This window comes from Hyaena hyaena, unplaced genomic scaffold, assembly GCF_003009895.1.
Source record: "Hyaena hyaena isolate Hyena2069 unplaced genomic scaffold, ASM300989v1 scaffold_215, whole genome shotgun sequence".
In the NCBI taxonomy this organism is placed as follows: domain Eukaryota; kingdom Metazoa; phylum Chordata; class Mammalia; order Carnivora; family Hyaenidae; genus Hyaena; species Hyaena hyaena.
Genome location: NW_024080846.1, coordinates 2,416,384 through 2,438,864, shown reverse-complemented (window position 1 = coordinate 2,438,864; position 22,481 = coordinate 2,416,384). Strand labels below are relative to the sequence as shown.

At 39.5% G+C, this 22,481-nt stretch overlaps 1 protein-coding gene across 1 annotated transcript in view; it reads left to right on the top strand.

Moving 5' to 3' along the window:
- The window catches only part of KCNU1 (potassium calcium-activated channel subfamily U member 1), a 135,606-nt gene that overhangs the window by 48,804 nt on the left and 64,321 nt on the right, over positions 1 to 22,481 (top strand). The window contains exon 19 of the mRNA XM_039242568.1: positions 16,542 to 16,653. Within this exon, the coding sequence (XP_039098499.1) occupies positions 16,542 to 16,653 (112 nt within the window). The remainder of the gene's footprint in view (positions 1 to 16,541; positions 16,654 to 22,481) is intronic.

Here is a 22,481-nt window from a genome sequence, read left to right as displayed (position 1 = left end):
TCATCTATTGTTACAGGCTTTTTAAAAATCTAGTTTGTCTGATGTTAGTATGGCTACTCCAGCTTTCTTTTGATGTCCATTAACATGATAGATGGTTCTCCATCCCCTCACTTTTCAATCTGCAGGTATGTTTAGATATAAAATGAGTCTCTTGTAGCCAGCATTATAGATGGATCTTGTTTTTTTTAATCCATTCTGTTACCCTATATTATTTTATTGAAGCATTTAGTCCATTTACATTCAGAGTAGTGATTGAACAGTATGAATTTAGTACTATTGTATTAAATGTGGAGTTGGTATTTCTGGTGATGCTCTGTGGTCCTTTCTAGCCTTTGTTGCTTTTGGTCTTTTTATTCCTCCACTCAAAGAGCCCCCTTAAAATTTCTTATAAGACTGGTTTAGTGGTCAGAAATCCTTTAGTGTTTGTTTGTCTTGAAAACTCTTTATCTCTCCTTCTATTCTGAATGACAGCCTTGCTGGATAGAGTATTTTTGGCTGCTAGAATATTCTTTTCCCATTCAGCACATTGAATATATCTTGCCACTCTTCTCTGGCCTGCCAAGTTCCTGTGAACAGATCTGCTTGAACCTAATCTATCTTCCCCCATAGCTTAAGGATATTTTTTCCCTGCTCCTTTCAAGACTCTTCCTTGGTCTGTGTATTTTGTGAATTTGATTATGATATGTCTTGGTGATGGCTGGCTTTTATTGAATTTAATGAGAGTTCTCTACACTTCTTGGATTTTGGTATCTGTGTACTTCCCCAGTTTAGGGAAGTTTTCAGCTATAGTTTGTTTACATAATTCTTCTGCCCTCTTTTCTGTCTCTTCATCTTCTAGGACACCTATGATAAGAATATTATTATGCTTAAAGGAGTTGCTGAGTTCCCTAAGTCGGCCTTCATGATTCCCGACCTTTGTTTCCTTCATCTTTTCAGCCCCATTATTTTATATAATTTTGTCTTCTATATCATTAATTCACTCGTCTGCCTCCTCCGTCCTCATTTTAATTGCCTCTATTTGGGTTTGCCTCTCAGTTATAGTATTTTACATTTTTGCTTGACTAGATTTTAGTTCTTTTATCTCTGAAGAAAGGGACTCTCTGATATCTTCTGTTACTTTCTTCAAGCCCAGCTAGTATCCTTACAACCACTGTTTTAAATTCTAGTTCAGACTTCTTACTTATATCTACATTGATGACATCCCTGGCCATCATTTCTTCCTGTTCTTTATTTTGAGGTGAATTCCTCCATCTTGTCATTCTGGAGGAAGAAAAACAACAACAACAATAACAACAACAATTATAATAGAATGAAATAAAAGTTTAAAAATTTTTAAAAATCAAATAAAGGAAGCTAGAATCTAAGTGTGTTTTGGTCTGCTTGTTAAGAGAAGCTTGATAGAACAAAAAGAAAAAAATAGAGAAAAAAAATTTTGTTGTAAAATTTAAAAATAATAAAATTAAAAAAATAACAGAAAAGATTTTGCTCTTTCTGTATCCAAAAAAAACAAAAGAAAAGTGGGGCACCTGGGTGGCTCAGTCGGTTGAGTGTCCAACTTCGGCTCAGGTCATGATCTCGCGGTTCGTGGGTTCGAGCCCCGCATCGGGCTCTGTGCTGACAGCTAGCTCAGAGCCTGGAGCCTGTTTCAGATTCTGTGTCTCCCTCTCTCTCTGATCCTCCCCTGCTCATGCTGTCTCTATCTCTCTCTCAAAAATAAATAAAATATTAAAAAAAAAGAAAAGAAAAACAACAGAAGCAAAATAGAAGCAACAACAACAAAAACCAACAAACACATGAACCATTAAACAAACAAAACCCAAATGAAGCTAGATCCTGTTTTCCCTAAAGCTGAAACTGCGCAGTCTATGGTCAGAAGACTAAGCTCGTGGAAGGGATTTGTGCGAGTCTTCTGGGGGAGGGGCCTTCTGTTCCTAAGTCTAAGGTCAACTTGCCCTGGTGGAGAGGTGCCTAGAGGGCACAGAGAGCAAGGTTTGGTGTAAGAGCACCATTCTCCACTTGGTGGCACTTTTTAGCTCACTGAAGTTGATCAGTGTTGGTGGGGGCTACTGGTGAAAATGTCTTTGCCCAGCTCTCTAGTCTCTGGAGTGGGAAGTTCATGCCCTCACAGCCAGGAGATCAATTACCCCCCTCCTGTGTCTCCCATTTCCATCAGCTCTGTGCCTTCCTCCAGTCTGTGTCTGAGCAGTCCCCCTACCAGGGGACACCTCCCTCCAGTATTTTTTTCTCAGGTGCAGCTGTGGCCCAAACCCAGCACTTCAGAGATGCCCCTCTCCCCTCTAGTTGAGTTCTGGAGTGATCCTTTGGGGAAGGTTCTCATGCATGGTGGCTGGTGCCAGCTTGTTTCAGGAAATGGTCATACCACTGTGTAAGGGCAGGGGCTCAGAGTTTATGGTAAATCACAACACACAACCACTGCCAGGGCTTCCTGTCCTCAGCTGGCATCTTTGTTTTTATATGGGTGAAAACAGTAGCTTGATGGAGCGGGTCTTTTGCCCGTGGTAGTATTGAAACCCTCTTGTTTTTCCCCCATCAGTTGTTTTGGGGAACATTTTTCTGTGTAATCCCCTGTGCATGTTTTCACTCTTTTTCTCTAGCTGCTTTCATGGGTGTACTTTCTTGTGCAAACCCGATGGACTGCTTTCTCTCCCCTCTGCCTTTTTCCTCTCCACAAAATCAGCTCCCTCCCCTCTGTGGCACTGTGGCTCTTCTCTCCTGCATTTCGCCTGCCCTCGCCACATACCTGCTGCATTCCCTCCCTCAAATTATGAAGATTGTCCTGTTAATCCTCATATTGATTTCCTCGGGGTTGAAAGCCGATTTGATGTTCATCTAGTTGTGTTCAAGGGAGGAGATAAGCCCTAGGTTCCCTTACTACTATGCCATCTTAACTCCTCCTTTCTCATTTTTTTTTTGTTTGTTTCTTAAGTCATTTACTACTTTCTTCTATTGTGTTAGGTATTCTCTAGTGTACCATTGTAACTCCCTTGCCATGTATTTACATACATATTTTTTAGTTATTTTCTTGGTAATTGGCCTGGGGTTTGCTGTTAACATCACAATATATAATAATCTTGTCTGGATTAATGCCAAATTAATTTCTGTAGTATATAAAAACTATGTTTTTATATGTAGGTCCATTTCCTCCCTTTAATTTATCATTAAAAATTATATCTTTATGTATGTGTACCCATCAACATAGATTTGCAGTTATTGCTTTATATATTCATCTTTTGTTTAGGTTTATTTATTTTTGAGAGAGAGAGAGAAAGAGAAAGAGATCACAAGTGAGGGCAGAGAGAGAGAGAGAGAGAGATTGGGAGACAAATAATCTGAAGCAGGCTCCAGGCTCTAAGCTGTCAGCACAGAGCCCAGTGCAGGGCTCAAATCCACAAACCATGAGATCATGACCTGAGTTGAAATCAGATGCTTAGCTGACAGAGCCACCCAGGTGCTCCTATATATTCATCTTTTAAATCAGATAGAAAAAAAGAGGTAACAAAACAAACAAAAATCCCTATGTTTTATTTTATATTTACTTATATAAATATATCTTTACCAATGCTCTTCATTTCTTCATGAGGATTTGAATTTCTGCCTAGTGTGCCTTTTACTTCAAATTCAAGGACTCTTATTAATATTTTTTGTTGGAATAATTTTATTCAGATATAGAATTGTTTCTTGGTATTTCTTTTTTCATTCAAGACTTTAAATATGTCATCCTACTGTTTTCTGGCTTCCATAGTTTCTCATGGGAAATCAGCTGTCAATATTATTCAGAATCCTTTGTACATGATGAGTCACTTCTTGCTGCTTTGAAGATTCTCTCCCTTTCTTTGGGTTTCAATAGTTTATGAACCATCTAGGTATAGATCTTTTTGAATTTATACTTCATAGAATTTTGTGAGCTTCTTGGTTGTGTAGATTAAAGTTTTATGTGCAATTTGAGAAGTTTTTAAACATTATTTCTTTAAGAATTCTTTCCACCCTTTCTCTCTCTCCTCTCCCATCTGCAACTCCCATTAAGTAGATGTTAGGACATTTATATGGCATCCCATATAAATGTCCTAACATTTTTTTTTTTTTTTTTAATTTTCTTTTTCTTCTGTCACTCAGACTGGGTAATCTCCCTTGACCTATATTTGAATCACCTGACTCTTAAGTATGCTCAAACTTGATCTCAAATTACATAGTTTTTTCTTTATTTCAGATATTATACTTTTTGTCTACGGCCATACCACCCTGAACATGCCCGATCAGATATTATACTTTTGAACTCCAGGATTTCTATTTTTCTAATAACTCTACCTTTTTATTGGTATTCTCTTTCTTGTGTTATTATATACATTCCTTTTATTTCTTTAGCTATAATTTCCCTTACTTCTCTGAACATACTTAAAGTAGCTTTTAATAGATTTAAAGTCTGACTAGTAAATGCAATATCTGGGTTTCCTCCGGGACAATATCTATTGATAGGCTTTCATCCTGTATATGGATAGTACTTTCCAGTTTCTTTCCATGTCTCTTAACTTTTTGTTAAAAATTAGACATTGCAAATACTATAATGTGGTAATTATGGAAATCAGATTTACCCACTCCTTCCCCAGTGCTTTTTTGTTGTTACTGCTTGTTGTATTTGTCATTGTTTGTTCAGTGACTTTTACGGACTAATTCTATAATGTCTGCATCTTTATCATTCGTGGCCACTGAATTCTCTATTCTGTTAGTTGAATAACTCTCTGATAATTGGACAGAGATCTTGTTTAATACTGCAACCAATAAATTTCCCAGTATTTGTCGAGGTATTTTGTGTTCTTTTTGAGGCATGCCTTCAATATTCAGTGAGGAATTGACAACTCTGCTTCAGCCTTCACCTCCTGCTTGTACATAAGATCGAGGTCAGCTATAGGTGAGTGCTTAGGGCCTTCTCAGCATGTGTACTTCTGTACTTAGTCCTGGAGTCTTGGGCATGTGTGTTGTTGTTTACATTACTATCCCAGAGTTTTTCAACGTCCCAGTGGATAACTCTGTCCTCAGCTTCCCCTTTAAACTTTTATTTAGTCTGTTGTTTGCCCTGTCTTTTATCCACACCCTTAAGCAGCTGTGATATTAAATATGTGATATGACTTACTGAACAGAGGATTTTAGAGTTAGGTAAGTTCAAATGAGATTGAAAAATACAAGCCATTCAAGTAGGATCATCCGGGGAACCACCACACAAGTCAAATAATGACTCTTCTTTTGAATTAAGGCTATGAAAGAAATATGGTTCTGCTCTGCTCCCTCTGGCACCAGGAGTATGGGGCATTATTTTTTAAGGATACTGATTAGCTAGGGAGTTGGGGGTGGGACTAATATAAGTTAAAACACCACAAAAATTGCTGGTTTTACTGAGATGTATTTTTCTTGATTGATTTTTGGGTCACTGCTGGGTAGTTATCAGAATTCTAAAAAAAAAATTATCCTGACCATTTTTGTCAGTTTATTCTTTGTTTTTATGGAGGGGCAAACTTTCCAAAGTCCTTACCATTTGGGGAGAGTGTCTCATTTTCAGTTTTGAAAGATAGTTTTACTGGGTATAAAATTTTGGGTTGACAGTTTATTTCAGTACTGAATATGTCTTCCCACTTCCTTCTAGCCTTCACTCTTTCTGATGAGAAGTTATCTGTTAATCCCATTGGAATTCACTTGTAAATCAAGTTTTGTTTGTCCCTTGCAGCTTTCAAATGGTTCTTCTTGTCTTTGACTTTCAGTATTATTACTATGATATGTCTGTGTCTGCATATCTTTGTTTATCATATTTGGAGTTCATTGATATCTTTGAATGTGTAATGCAATAGACTAAGTAATGGCGCCCAAAGATATCCATACCCTAATCCCTGGAACCTGTGAATGTTATTTTCATATGGCAAAAGAAGCTTTGCAGAAATTTACAGATTAAATTAGGGATCTTGAGATGGGCAGGTTATCCTGGATTATCTATGTGTAGTCTAATTGTAATCATTACGGTCCTTATGAAAGGGAGGCAGAAGGAGGAGATTTAACAACCTACACAAGAGAAAAGTGTTTGTGGTAAAGGCAGATGTAAGCTGATTCAGAGAGAGAAAATGTTGTGCCACTGTCTTTGAAGCTGGAGGAAGGGGCCACAAGGCAAGAAATACAAGGAGCCTCTTGAAGCTGGAAAAGTCAAGGAAATGGATTCTCCCCTAGAATTTCTGAAGGGAATTTCATGCCTTGGTTTTAGCCCAGGGAAAATTACTTCAGATTCTAAATGCCAGAACTGAAAGAGAGTAAAGGATGCTTTTTTAAGCCACCAAATGTATGGCACTTTGTTACAGCATTCATCGGAAAATAATACTGGTATACCCCCTTTTATTGCCCTTCACAGGTTTTCCATTTTTCACAAATTGAAGTTTTGTGGCAACCCTGCATCCAGCAAGCCTGTTGGCACGATTTTTTCCAATGGCATTTGCTCACTTCATGTTTTTGTGCCACATTTTGGTAATTCTTGCGATATCGCAAAACTTATTATATTTGTTATGGTGATCTGTGATCAGTGATCTTTGATGTTACTATTGTGATTGTTTAGGGGTGCCATGGCTGTGCCCATTTAACACATATAACTTATATAATACTCTGTGTGTTCTGCTTGCTCCACTGACTAGTACTCCACTCCTTCTCCTTGAGCCTCCTATTCCCTGACACACAATATTGAAATTAGGCAAGTTAATAACCCTACAATAGCTTCTGTACGTTCAGGTGAAAGGAAGAGTCAGTTGATGCAGGTCAGTTCATTGTTTTACTTTAAGAAATTGCCACAGACACCCCAGCCTTCAGCAACCACCATTCTGATCGGTCAGCAACCATTAGCATCAAGATAAAACCCTTCACCAGCAAAAATGTCGTGACTCACTGTAAGCTCGGATGATAATTAGCATTATTTAACAATCATATATCTTTTAATTAAGGTATGTACTTTTATTAGAAATAATACCATTGCATACTTAGACTATAGTAGAGCATAGACATAACTTATATATGCACTAGGAAAACAAAAAATTCATCTGACTTGCTTTATTGTGATATCTGCTTTATCACAGTGGTCTGGAACCAAACCCACAATATGTATGAGGTGTGCCCATACTTGTAGATGAATATTTTTCATCAAATTTCGGAAGATTTTATTCATTATTTATTTGAGTATTTTTTTTTTCTGCTCCTTCATCTCTCTTTCCTCTTATTGGTTCTCTCTTTGCATGTATATGGTACACTTAGTGGGAATCCACATTTTTCTGGAACTGTTTATTTTTCTTCATTCTTCTTCCTTTCTCTCTCTCTGTCACATTCCCTCTCTCTCTCTTTTGCTTTCACTCTTTTGGAAAGCAGTCTCTATCAGTCTGTCTTTATATTTGCTAATTTTTTTCTCCTGGCAGTTCAAATTTGTTATTGGGCCCTGCATTCATTTCCAACTGCTACCATAACCAATTACCACAATTTAGTGGTTTAGGGATGAATTAACATTTATCATATGATATGGGGTCTGGCAGCATGGCTGTGTTTCTTTATGCAAGTTCTGAGGAAGACTGCATGGCCTTGCCTACTCAGGTTGGAGAGGCTGCCGGAGTTCCTGGGCTCACGGCCCCCTTCTGTCTTCAAAGCCAGCAATGTCTGGTCAGGTGTTTCTTATGTCTCATCACTAGGACTCTGCTTCCATCATCACATTCCTTTCTTTGACTCTGGATCTTCTGCCTCCATGTTCCATATTTAAGGAACTCTTGTGGTTACACTGGACCCATCTGGATAATACAGAAAAATCTTTCAAGGTGAGCTATTTGGCACTTTTAATTCCATTTGCAACCTTGAATTTCCCTTGCCATATTGAACATGACATATTCACAGGTTCTGGGGATTAGGACATGGACATCTTTGGGGGAGGGTATATTTTGTGCCTATCATAAGCTCCTTGATGTATCTGCTAGGCCTGTCGTACCAAAGTCTGAAGATGAGGTGTCAGCAGGGACACACTTCCTCTGAAGGCTCTTGGGGAGAATCTGTCCTTGCCTCTTTCAGCTTCTAGAGGCTTCTAGAGGCTTCCAGCATCACTCCAATCTGATTCTGTCTTCACATGGCCCTTTTTCCTGTGTCTCTCCTCCATGTCTCTGTGTCCTCCTCTTCTTTTAAGGATACCAGTTTTGGATTTAGAACTCACCCCAAATCCAGGATGGTTTTACCTTGGGATTCTTAACTAATTACATCTGCAAAGATATAATTTCCATTTAAGGTCACGGTAGCAGGCAGCTTGGGCAGCCATAACAGAATACCACAGACTGAGTGGCTTAAACAGCAGGAATTTATTTTCTCACAATCTGGAGGCTGGAAGTCCAAGATCAAGGTGTAAGCCAACTCAGTTCCCGGAGAGAGGTCTCTTCCTGACATGTAATTGGCCACCTTCCCACTGTGTCCTCACATGGCAGAGACTGAGCTCCAGTCTCTCTTCCTCTTTTTATAAGGATACTAATCCTATCAGATCAGGGCCCCCATTTAGCCTCAGTTACTTCTCTGAAGTCTCCACCTCCACATACAGTCACAGTGGGAGTTAGGGCTTTAACATGTGAATTGGGAAGGATACAATTCAGTCCATAGCAGTCACATTCTGAGGTCCCTAGTGTACATGGATTTTGGAGGGGGGTGCCTATTCAGTACATTAACCCTTCTAGCAAATAATTAACTTCAATTAGTGTACTTGTCAACTATAGAATTTCCAGATTCCTTTTTATAAAAAATTTGTTTATTGTTATCATCTCTTTGAAGAGATACTGTCATACTTTTCTCCAAACATCCATCTTTTAAAGTTCTTTGAACATATTTATAATAGCTGCTCTGAAGTGTTTGTCTGTTGAGTCTGCCATCTGGACCCTTGCACAGGTAGTTTCTGTTGTCTGCTTTTTTTACTCCTGTGTATAGTTCACGTTTTCTTGCTCCCTCTGCTTTTTTTTTCACCCTTGTATATGGTTCCTGTTTTCTTTCTCCTTTACATATCTCATAATTTTGTTGTTCTTGTTGAAAATGAGACTTTTAGATAATATGCTGCAGCAACTCTGGATAGAGGGCTTGTCATTTCTTGCTTGATTAGTTGGTTAGTGATTTGGCGGGACTACCTCAGTGAAATCTACTCTCCTGGCAGTGTCAAGGTGCCAATGTTGCTCATCAGCATGCAGCCCTGGGCTTGCATGTGGTCATCTGGGGAGGACAGTGGGTTTAACAGGGCACTTTATATTGTCTCCTTCCCCTATCTCTCTGTTAATCTCTCTGCCTCCACTGGCCTCACACCCAGCTCTTAGGGGACATCAACTGACTGACTGCTGTTGCCTCTTATTATTTTTGACAATACCCTTAGGCATATACTGGTCTAAGGTATTATCCAGTTAAATTTGGGCCTCACTACAGGAGTAGTGTTTGAGGCCAGTCTTTAAGGTCCTTTCTGACCCAAGAGAGCACTCAGTCAGCTGTCTCCTTTCCTGGCTCACTGTAGTAAATTCTGGCCTGTGGTTTACCTTGTTGCTGTCATGGAGCTCCCAGCCTCAACCTAATCTTTTGCCACTAAAATCACCATTGTTTCAAGAGCACCTTTGGGCTTGAACTTTTCTACACTGTTCCAAATAAAGCCAGTTCCCTTGGGAAGAGCCTCAGAGCTCTGTGTGTTTATGACCTGCCTCTCCCTAGGGAAGAATGTCTGAGTCACTGCTTCAGAGCTGTGGGTAGGGACAGTGATTCATTTCTGTAGAAGTGATGTGCCTGCTTTTTGAGCAGGGCACTGGGTAGTGGTGGTAGAGTCTGGTCTTCTTGGTTTGATTCTCTCACTTTGGAAACTGCCTTAGGTGCCAGGAGCTGGGATGTAGGTAACCAGTGCTTATTGTTTTCACCCTGTGATGCTCAAGCAAGACCTCTGCTCTATGAATGAGGGATGTGTGGAGAAAGGGGGCCTCCATGCTCTTGCTGCACCTGAAATTTAGCCTCTGCAACGTAGTGCTGGAGGAATGAGAAATGCTAGTGCCTGCCCCTCCCAGAGACCTGCTCTCATGGCCCTTGACTGGGAGTGAGAGGGAGGGGGACCTCTGTATCCTTGGGTGCATTTATCTAGAACAGAGCTTCTATCATACTTAGCTAGGGTTGGAGGAAAGGAAGTTTGTGACTCAAGTGTCTGTGGCTCTTGCAGTTCTTCCTAAGATTTAGTGTGCTTTCTTGAATACATCTTGCTCACTTGCTATATGTCTATGGGACAATTTCTCGAGAATTTAACGTGTGTGTGTGTGTGTGCATCCACGTGTGCGTGCACATGTTTGTTTTAATAATTTTCACTACTTATTATTGTTTCACTGAGGAACAGATCTCTGGAGCTGCTCATGTTGCCATTCTACACGCAGATAAGGTGCTGTCTTAACCTTAGCTTTATTTTCTCTGAATCTTTCAATTCCCACATGAAAATCTAACACCATATTGGGCATAAAAAGAAGCTATTTCTATGTGATTTTCTGAAATCCCTAGTGTCTGCAGGGTTGCCACTGAATGCTTCGGTCTGAAGATTACTAATTAAATGGACTTCAAGGCCCTATTTTGGATTCAGAAGCAAACACTGACCATTATAGTGTTCTGTAACCTGTGAATCTTTCCAGAGGCAAGAGATGAGGCTGAATAAACAGGAGAAATAGGAGTGAAGAAAGAAAAAACTATGTTAAAAGTATCCTTCCACTACACATATCTTATAATATATGAAAATCTAGCATGGCTTCATGCAGTAGGTGTGTTTGTATAAACACATGTGCAAGTCAGACTTTTGCAAGAACAGTGTACATATTCCTGTGCGTGCACTTCAGTCAGTCATTTTACAAAATGAAACTGTTTTATAAAAATTAGCCAGTTTTTTATGTGTGGTTTTACTATATGTATTTTAAAACAGGAAGTTGCTGTAGTAAAAGAGGGAAAGATATTTGCCTAAATAGAGAGGCTCGGTGATCATATTTGTAGAAATGCCAAATTTTACCTACTTTTATAACATGCATTTAATAGTATCTAGAGAGTAAATTAGTAAGACTTCTAATCTAATGTTTAAGATTTTCTGTCATTGTCATGATTCTCAGTATCTTTGATTCTTCTCATTCTTCTGTAGTTATCACAATTCTCAGTCCCCACTCCTGCCAAGCCTAGTCCCTGTATCCCGGAGAACTTGATCCAATCAACTATCTGGTACCCTGATGCTCAAATAGTAGGCAGCTGTTCTTGACCTTGTTTGCCAGATGATGGCAGCAGAGTACCAGGAAATGCTCATGGGTCTGGTGGCTAGAGAGTAAGCTTGTGTGGGGCATTTGAATCTGGAGAGAGCTCTCAACAAAATGTACAGAAGAGGACATCACTGTAGAGCAGGGTGCTTTGGCTTTATAGAGTTCAAAGTCATGATAGTATGTGGAGATTCTCCCAGTGAATTAACTTTCACAAAAGGCTTAGGAATTTAGCAACAGATGAAAAAAGAGAAACATTTTCTGACTGGATTAGTACAAATTTCAGGTTGACTATTTGTCTTTCAGAGCCAGATGAAGAGTATCCCCAGTCCACTCTTTTCTAATAACTATCTCTTTCTTGAGCTGAGTTTGCTCAGTCCCACCAATTTCTTCCTCCTCCTATGCTAATTGAGAGTTAAGAAGACTTGAATGCCAATGACCACCAATTAACTATGATTTAAGGAAGACATGCTACCTTTTGGAGTCTCTGTGTTATTTCCAGGCCAGGCGGTTCTCGTCATCCCTAAGGCCATTTTCACTTCTGACATTCCATGATTTATAATCCTTCTTTCCTTTGATCACTTCCGCGTTTTGAAACTGGAACCACACCAGAGATTCTCCACTTTAATTCATAAGCTTAAGCGTTTTGAGAGGCAGCACAGTGGTGAAGAACATGGATTCTGCAGCGGCCCCTCTTAGCTGTGTGAAGCAAATTATTTAAGCTCTCATTGTGCTTCCGATTACTGTAACATGCTGATGATAATATTACACCTCTCAGAAGATTAAATGAGAATATTAGCACAAAAAGAGTATACAAATTGAGTATATTAATATAAAAAGCATTAAGACCAGTACCTGGGAAATAGTAAGTATATGTATGTTAATTATCATATTACCCGTGGGAACACAAGCTCAAAAAGAATCTCATTATTTCTTTTCTTGTCAATGAAATGCAGATGAAATAAGAATTGGCAGAGAAGTCCTAGTGGATCATACTTACGTTAACCCATTACCTGATATTTTTGGGGGTTCAGAGCAGGAAGACCAGGAGGGCTAGCCTTCAGATCAGGAAGACTTGTCTTTCTGTTTTTCTCCCTATTCTAGTTAGGTAAATTATTGGGCAGGAACTTGTCCAACCCTAAGGATACAGTTCACTCTCTGCTGTTTCACCATTGAAACCTCTGAAGTCTCTGGTCTTAGAGCAGGAGTCCTCTACCAGGGTTAGGAGGAGCTTACACAAATCTTCGTATGCAGTGGGGTGGAAGAAATGGGTAATATGAAAATGACCTTGAAGAAAGTTGTTTCCAAATATCCCTAATCTCTACCCTGGAGCACTGTTTTAGAGTCCTCATTAAAATGTTAATTTTTGCAGTGGAGTCACAGGTATAGGAGAGGGGAATTACTATAAGGAGATTGAGGAAATATATGAAAAGAGTCAGGGGCAGGAAGCAATGATATGAAATGGTTTGGATCCGTGGTCCAAACTTGAATGTACCCCATTTCACCGTTCTCTTTAGATTTGGCTCTGGGTCACTTTTTTCATAAACATCCAAGACTAATTTAAGACAGGAGTCACCCCAGCAGTGTTTCCCAGGGAGGAGAATTCTAAACCTAGAAGGTTGAGATAGAAATCCCCTAATGAATCTACCAGCTGGGCTCCCTGGCCTGGTTACCTGAGTGACTCTGAAATTCAGTCAGTGCTCTCCCCCTGTACCAGTGGCCTTAGGTAGGAGAGAGAATAGAAGGGGTTCTTATGTGACTCTTCTTCTCTAAAACACAGTCAGGGATTTCAATAAAAAGGAAAGCAACTTGATAGTAAGCCTACCAAGACTATGTACAAATATCTTGTATTCCTATATTCATGACAGTTGTTATTGCCTAATACTGTAGTTGATGGTATGGCTCCATTTCTGCAGTCTTTAGTGTCTATCTCCATCTTAACTGTGTCCTTCTTTATTTCTCATCCCAGTTACTGTAGCTTCTGAGTTGGCTTCCCTAGATCTAGCCTCTTTTTATGCCACTCCATATCATCTTTCATGGCTATAATAATTTTCTTGGAAAAAAACTTCTAATCATGAATGGACATATAAATAAAATAAATAAATAAAGATGGAGGAATTCTATCCCTTTTTTAGCAAGAGTAAGGCATTAGCTTGATCTGTTGTTCTGCTTCTTCTCTATCTCCTAAGAGTAGTGATTCTTATCCAGAATACGTGATATCACTTTTTAAGTGTGTCAGAATAGTGGCCAAATATTAAGTTTTGTAAATAATTGCAACAATTTGGCTTCCTAGGAATTTGGGGCAGATTCAGAATTATCCCAATGATCTAGAAATTACTTTTGCTTATTTGGATGATGATAAGATTTCTTGGATGAGATAGAGAGGGTAGAGTTATTGCTCTCTATATATGAGGCTTGTCTTCACATGGAGTCCTATCATGTAAACCAAAAAGGAAAATGTTTGCCTGTGGCTTTCAAGGGTATCACTTCTTGAAGAAGAGAGAAATGTAATCAAAATGTTGGCCTTTTGCAGAGATCTTCTTTTTTTTTTCTTCAATCATTCACAGATGTTAGATGCCATATATATATATAGTCTAATTCTTTATCCAGAAACCTTCTCTGGAATATCAATAGGGAGGTCATAGGAGACCAGGACAGGACATTAATAGTCTAGCTAGATTGTTAAGGCAAAATCCATTCCATTCTTTTTTTGCCTAAAATATGAAAAATTACTTGCACACTGTCATCTGTAGATAGATAAAAATATAAACAAATAAAATGATCAGACTGCCTTGGAACATAATCAGAGAAACTTCAGTTGCTTATCAACTGCTTTGAGATAGAGGACTTTAGCTTCTGATTTCTATGGCATTCTCTGCTTTTTCCTTTGAAGCAGCATAGAAACTGGGGGCAGGGGTAATAATAGATGTTGCATATTCTTTTTTTTTTTAATTTTTAATGTTTTATTTATTCCTGAGAGAGAGAGAGACCATGTGAGCAAGGGAGAGTCAGAGAGAGAGGGAGACACAGAATCTGAAACAGGATCCAGGCTCTGAGCTAGCTTTCAGCACAGATCCTGATGCGGGGCTCGAACCCATGAACCATGAGATCATGACCTGAGCTGAAGTCGGCTGCGCAACCGACTGAGCCACCCAGGCGCCCCAGATATTGCATATTCTTAACTGCCCTGTCTGCAACCTGGTAGATAGAAGACTTTTAGACATTTTAGACATGGTCATCGAGATTATACAATTAGAGTTGGAAGGGACCAGGGACCAGGAGAGGTCATATGTGCCAGTTAACCTTTTACCTTCAGGTAGCCAGCCCAAGGCCAGAGGTATCACCAACCACCATACAGACTGCTCCCTCTGACCCCCGACATGCACATACTTCCAGAACTATGAAAGCTTCCAAAAGCATACAGATCTTTAGTGTATTTTCAGAAGAGATTTTCTGAAGAATAACACAAGGGAAAATTCAAAATTTTAGCAAAATTTTGAGGGGTTCAAACTTATCACTCACCTCACCCACTTATCCCCTCCCACCATTTTTTAATACCTGGCAAATGTTGGCTGCCACATTAGGCTTTGAGAAAGCAGAGATTTCCTGAAAGTTCCATCATTTCTAAGCCAGTTTGGGCATGTTGCCTTTTGCATTCCATAGTTCAGCTTCTATCACATGTACTCAGCGGGTAGCCTTTAAGGACTGACAGTTGACACACCAATCCTCACTCAGAATTTTCTTCAGATGTTCTGTCCCTGAGCCATTACCCCCAGGGCAAAAGGTAACCAGGAAATAAGGAAACACCAGTCAACCCTCCCTATGTAAGTGAAGGCATCTGAGGATTACAGGTAGGGAGCAATCTCATTTTAAACCTGACTCTTAGAACACCTATGTGATGCAGTTACTGCTGATTTAAGCTGACAAATCCCATATCCAAAGGCGGTCTCTCTTCTTCCAGAAGTGTGTTTTCACTCAATTGATATTTTCCATGGATTAGAATGGGTCAGAAAGAATTACATCAAAACAAGAGGGATACCAAGATGTTTTTGTGGCTCTTTCTGTCGGCCATTGTCCCAGGCCCACTGCCATGTGGGTTTTAAAGGTTCGTTCCACATGAACTCATTTTGACTAGCATAAGTCCACAGATAATTCTTAAATTGATACAGGAGGAAGAGGTTGTGTTTCTTTTCTCCACTTGGGTAAGCAAGGAGGAAGAGTGACAATGACAGCTACTTTTTGACTTTGTCCCTCTCTTTGATAACTTCTCACCCAGCTCCCAATCTCTAATCACCCAACAGTCTGGTTCAGGCAAGCAGATCATGCAGGGTCCTTGAAGAGTGAAAGAGAAGCCTGTAACTGACAGGCATCCTTTAGAATGATATATCTTCTCACAATACTAAGTGCCAATTCCAATTGACCAATAATGTCCAGTGTGTTGAAAGAATTCCTAGCACAAATCTGTGACATAACAATGAGATGACTGAAGAAGTCATGGTTCATGTGTCAGGGTTTTTGTTTTTTGTTTTTTCGTTTTTTCCCCGTCTCAGAGCAGCTTCAAATAGCTCATTTAATGATTAAATTTCAAGCATTCTTGCATTTATCCTCACAGTCATCCTTTGAAGTCCCAGTATCATTCCCATTTTGCAGGTAAGAAAATGATTTGCCTTTGTATTATTTCCAGATTTGGAAATTCACACATATTTTGAGAGCTAGACCATGTAGGATTAATTAAAACTAAAATTAATCATAAAGGAATCCTTCCTTGAAAGAAAAATAAAGTAAAAGGAAGTGGTATCCGAGGAGAATAAATTACAGCCTGAGCAGTATCTGCAGAAGGGAAAAGGGGACTTGTATAGTGATCCTTTCTTAGAGTCCCATAGTGGCTGTAGACCCCTGTCTGTGACAGGAAGCTCCCTGGGATGCTACACTTGGGTGAGATAGAGGAGTGATGTCTTATAAAGGTATAGCAGCAACTCAATGGGTGCATATTTTAGCCATCGATATGGTATTGAATCATTTTCTATCCACTCTCTAACTCTCACAATAATTTTCTATTCACTCTCTAACTCTGCAGAAGGAAATTCATGAGATGTCTATAATCCATCCTCTTAGAATTAGTTTATGGCTCAGGATCTCTACCCTCTCCCTAGCAGGGGACCTAGAAATGTCGCAGGCAGTAGCAATTGTTCAAAAAAGCCTTCCAAAAAGATAGACTGGCTCATTAAGATTGCTGTGCTCTTGCAGGGACAATGGTGCTGGTAAGGAGAAGCAGCACGAAGGAACTCTCTGATTCTACAATAAGTGATGAGATGCCAACGAGACGCGAGAGACTGAGCAATGTAAGCTTCGCCACCAGGTAAGAGCCTCAGAGAACCCTGATTCCCTCTGGTTTTCTGAAGATCCTTGGACAATACAAGTATGACATAAACCAGAATATTGGCTTTATCAGCCCTTATAGTGACCAGTGGAATTGTTCCCCACCAACATGATTTCATCTCTGCTTCTCCCACTATCGTTAAGCTAAACAAATATACCTCCTTGCAACATTGCTCAAAGATATTTATACCTGTGACGACCAAAGGTCATTTCCCAGTATTCTCTCAGCTCACCTTTCAGGTACCCTAGACTTGTGGATTGGGGTGAGATTTCAATTATTTCTGAGTTCTATTATTAATCTCTCTCCTATTTCCAACAAACAGATGATGAGTTTGCTTTTGTTTTTGAGTCTGCAAAGTAGGGTCAACAAATTCTTTTTCCTCCACTCTTTTTTCCTGCAGCTCTTTAGTGCATTAAAATCTTGATTAACAAGAATTCAGGGTTGGCAATGGAGGGTGATCTGTTCAGCTTATTTTAAATAGAGGGTTGATGGGGTACCTGGGTGGCTCAGTTGGTTAAGCATCCAACTTCAGCTCAGGTTATGATCTCGCAGTTCATGAGTTCAAGCCCCACATAGGGCTTTGTGTTGACAGCTCAGAGGCTGAAATCTGCTTCAGATTCTGTGTCTCCCTCTCTCTCTGCCCCTCCCCTGTTTGCACTCTGTTTCTCTCTTTCATAAATAATAAACATTAAAAAAATTTTAATGGAGGTTGATCTAAAAGTTCTGTTGCTTCAGAGTTCATTGTCAATAGCTTTGTAATATGTTGGCAGCATTTCAATTTAGTACCTATACTATACTAGGAAAAATTTTGCTGATTGAGAATTGTGATTATCTACAGGTAGATATTGTATTATCAGTAGAGTGTGGTCAATATGTCCTGGCATTACATAATGTGGATGTGGGGTAGGGTTAGAGTTAAGTTCAAAGGCTGTCTAGTTGTCTCAGTTTTGCTATATTAAATGAGTATGATAGTCATAAACACTTTGTAAGTTTTGTAATGATAAGATGAGATTAGGTATTTAAAGTATTTTGATTCTTGGCCAGCAATAAGTACTCATCAGATGTTCCTTATTGTAATTATCAAGTGTTATACCTAGAAAGGTGTACAAAATTGGGTTGAATATGCAGTAAGTGCATAGCCTATCAAGGATTTAGATTTTAAACAAGTCACCTCCTTTTAATATATGAAGAGCCATGCTTCTGTTTAATTGGGGATTCTGGAGAGCTGTGTCTGGTTAACAGAGGTTTTCACCATACCACTCCCACAGGTGAGGCAGGTGTCTCTGTCTGAGCCACCAAAGGTACCACCTCTTTGTGTGTGTGTTTTCCAAAAGGAATATAACAGGCCTAGGAATTACAGCTTCTGTCCTTCTCTGCCTTCTATTTCAGTATTTTAGGAAACTAAGTGAGATAATCTGTGGGAAAGGATTAAGAACTCTGTGTGGAGGAAAGTGCTATGGGATTTCAGGAATTCACACTCTTAATGACAGCGAAACAGCTATTCACTATTATTGGAGTTTACAATTTTCTTCTTATTTTAAAATGGTTGGTAAATAGGGATTTATTGAATGTCTCTGTGTGCTAAGTAGGCACTCTGCTTAACGTGTTCGGAGATACAGAAACGATGTTTCAACCCCCATGCAATCTAGTTGGGTAAACAAGTTGAATTTATATAAAAGAAATAAGAGTTCAAATAAAACAACACTCCTTGAAGTGCTACATAGATACTTCTGGCAGGAGGGCAAAGGAAGAAGAGGTCCGTGAGGGGTGGATGGATTGTTCTAGAAACTTTCCTGTGGCAGGTGGGATTTGGGAGAATAGTAGACAGTGGGCATCTCAGCTCGTGTGAAGGCAATGACATGGGCAAGGCATGGGGGAAACCCGGAGCCTTCCATGTGTCAACTTGCCTGACCAGAGGTGAGAATGTGTGCTAGCATATTGTGTGAAATAACATCTCAAATTTCTCAAGAATACTTTCTTGGCTATTGGCATTGCACATCTGTGTATTTGTGTACACATGATGTTTATGTTTTGTTAATGTTTATTTATTTTTGAGAGAGAAACAGAGTGTGAGTGGAGGAGGGGCAGAGAGAGAGTGGGAGACACAGAATCCGAAATAGGCTCCAGGCTCTGAGCTGTCAGCACAGATCCCGACGCAGGGCTCGAACTCACAAACCGCAAGATCATGACCGGAGCCAAAGTCAGTCTCTTAACCCACTGAGCCACCCAGGCTCCCCATGTTTTGTTTATGTTAATGCACAGTTGTTAGGAAAACATAACTCACACTTAAAAATTGTTTTGAGACTGTACAGACAACATTGGCGATCACACATGAAGTGCCCCAGCCATGCTTATGTGTCCATTTATACTTTCCCACATCTTCTGTGATAAGAGAGGCTTGGCAAGTGATGGTTACAAAAAGCCACAGAAAATCCTTAAAGGTAAATGTAGGCATTCAGTTTCATGGACTTTTCCTCATTATTCCTTAGTACAGCTATAAAAAAGAAATCACTTATTGGTGTGTTTCCCATTGTCTTAAGTACCTGCACTATGACAAATAAGGAAGTTGTTCAAAGCAGGCATCAAAAAGGAGAATTGGTCTAGACAGCATGACCATTCATAGATTGGGCCTGTCAGCCCTCTTTCTGGCCAGGGGATCCTAGAATATGCTTTAAAAGCCCCTAAAGAAGGTCAGAGATCATGAAAGTTAGCCATCCAGATCATCTCTTAAAGATGATGCTTAATTCATCTGCACCTCTTAATTGGAAAGCAAGATATGTTCACATGAGCTATATCTTAAAAAATAATAATAATCAGCATCACACTGCTGGTTAGACAGTCATATATACATCTATATATAAGTGCCATTTGTGGGTCCATTTCTGTGACATTCCATCAATGGAGTTGGTTAGTTCAGTTGATTTAAGTACAGTGTTAATGGGAACAATGACAGATCCTGCTCCCACTTAGTACTACAGAATAGGGTGTGTTTTTGTTTTGATTCACTTTTTTATTTTCTTTCTTTTTGTTATTTATTTATTTATTTAGCAGGGCGAAGCTAACTTCAGCTGGTAAATTGATAAACATGTTCTGTGCAACAACCAGTAGTAAAATAAATTTGATGGCTTAATAGAGTTAAGTAGGCATTATTGGGGGGAAAATGTAAAATGTGTGGCGTGTGCTATTTGTGATCTGTTCTTGATGTGTTAATAGTATTACATTCTCATACCCAAAACAGCATAACATTATTTATAGTTTTGCTGACAATGGCTTGATGCTTTTAAAGATGTAATCTTCAGCCCACCAGTGGGTTTTCCAGTAAGTTCAGAAACTACCATCTTCTATTCTTAGTACTTGAAGCAATGCAGACAGCCCTAAGTTATAGTCCAATATTTCACTGTGTCCCTGGGGATCTTTCTCTTCCCATAGAGTAAGCAATGTTAGAAATAGCAATTGGGTTCTCAGATGGGCACACAAAAGTCTATTTAATAGATGGTAGTTAAATGTGTATTTGTTGAATAAATAAACACTAGCTCTGTTCACTTGAGTTCTGTGTTGTTAAATCAAGGGATTGTGTAACATGAGAGAGCAAAGATGAATATTTCCTCTTTCTTTCCATGGTAATCCAGTGCGACTTATGTAAAATTTCATGATAAATAAAAATGCTTTTCAACTGCTCCTGGAGCCCCTTTGTCCTCACTTCCAATTTCTTTATTGTGGCTACCCTACTTTGGGTGAGATTGAGAAAGTTCCACCCATTTTACTGTTCAGTTATTGACTGAGTTATTTACTCTGCCTCTTTCCTATCAAAACTCACTTCTCTGGTAAAACTGATTTAATGAGATATATGAAGAGAAGGTTTAGATATAATTATTTCATATCATGTTTTACCTGACCAGTAACACAATAATTACACTAAGCCATTCAGTATTTTAAAAGTAGGTGTTTATAAACTGAAGTACATATTGACAGATATCTTATCAAATGAACAAGAGGAGGCAGAAATTTCTAGGCAGTTTATGATAGATCCGGTTCAGGAGAAGAAACTATTTCTTATAGAAAGATTTGTTTTCTTTGAGTATATCAGCCCTTCCCTAGAAACCTTCCCTCTAGGTCTCTTTAATTCAACTGTTATGGACTGTATTGAAATCTAGATACTGAACTTTCCTTCATAATTTCCCTTCCCACTCTATCTTTGTGAAACCTATGACTAAGATCATGTGTAAATATGGTATCAACTTCATCTTCATACTCTCCATGTGCTTTTAGAGACACCAGAGACCATGCATGTCATTTTTTCTCTCTTTCTTAATATCCAACCCAGTCTTAGCTCTTTAAAGCTCAAGCGTCTCACAGATATCGGTCATGAGCATTGTGCATATGTTAGGTATGAACGCCAGATCACCATCCTCTTTAGCCTTTATGCTTCAGTTTCCTCATCTGCAAAATAGAGATAATATTAGGATTTAAATACTTGGATTGACCTAGTAAAGCATGCTAAGTTCTTATGGAAAGTCCAAAGCACAGTAAAAATTGATCAGGTGCAAAATGGGTCATGTTGTTGTTGTTCTCCTTACCCATCCACCTCTGCCTTGGCTCTTAGATTTTCATGCTTTTGCAACCAATTTCTTTCAAATTCAGGTGGAGAGGGTGTGAAGTTTCAGACCTTCCACAATTTCACTCACTGTCTACCACCTACTATCAACAGCCCATCAGCTCAGCAGAGCGTATCATAAGGACTTTCGGTGAAGACCTGTACTATGGAAACTCCCTCTGGTGCAGTCACTGTAACATGTCCACATCTGCCTAGAGCGTGCTGTTCTCCCTCTGGAACGCTCTTTTCCGTGGCAGTTCCAGCTCTTTCTTTGGCTGTTTCTCAGTGCCTTCCAGCATAGCTGATTTCATGGCAGTCTTTAGTTTCTGAGCAAATTATGCTGCATCCAGAACTGCCATTATATGATCTGCCAGGCCAGAAGCTGGTTAGTATCAGAGGTCCGCCACCCTTAAGGACATGGGGAAATCCACCTAACAGGGAGAAATTACCACTCCCCGCTCTTTGGCACACTCACTCCCAGCCCTTGTCTAGTTTATTCTAGGGGATGACTCCTGAGACATTTGCCCCTCTAAGTGCCCACTTTCAGATACTACGCACCCCCACACCACCCTCCCACACACAGTCAGGAAAGGAATATGAACCCTTCCTTCCATTTTATTCTCAGTTCTACATACCTAATTGAATCCTGTGCCCCAGATGATCCAGGCAAGAGAAACACCATCTTTTAGCCTCAGTGATGTCTGAACTCCCACTGAGGACTAGTTTTTAGGGTCTTTCCAGGCTCAGAATATTGGATGTAAGTCACCACACATGGTTCTTCTCTCTGCACTTCCTGAGATTTCTATAGAGGCTAAGCATATAAGATTGTGTGAGCAGCTACTTTTTTTTTTAAGTGATAGGATATCATTTATTTATTTATTTATTTATTTATTTATTTAAGTTTATTTATTTTGAGAGAGAAAGCACACAAGTGGTGAAGGCGCAAAGAGAGAGAGAGAGAGTCCCAAGCAGGCTCTGCTCCACCAGTGCCAAGCTGCATACAGGGCTTGAACTCACAAATCGTGAGATCATGACCTGAGCAGAAGTTGGATTCCTAACCGACTAAGCCACCCAGGCACCCTGAGCAGGTACTTTTCTTTCTTCCTTCCATAATAAGCTTTTGAAATGACTTTCCCTCTAGATAATCAGAGACTTCTCTATTTGAATAAAATAGAGTCCATAACTAGTAAATCAGAAACATTTTTTGATTCTT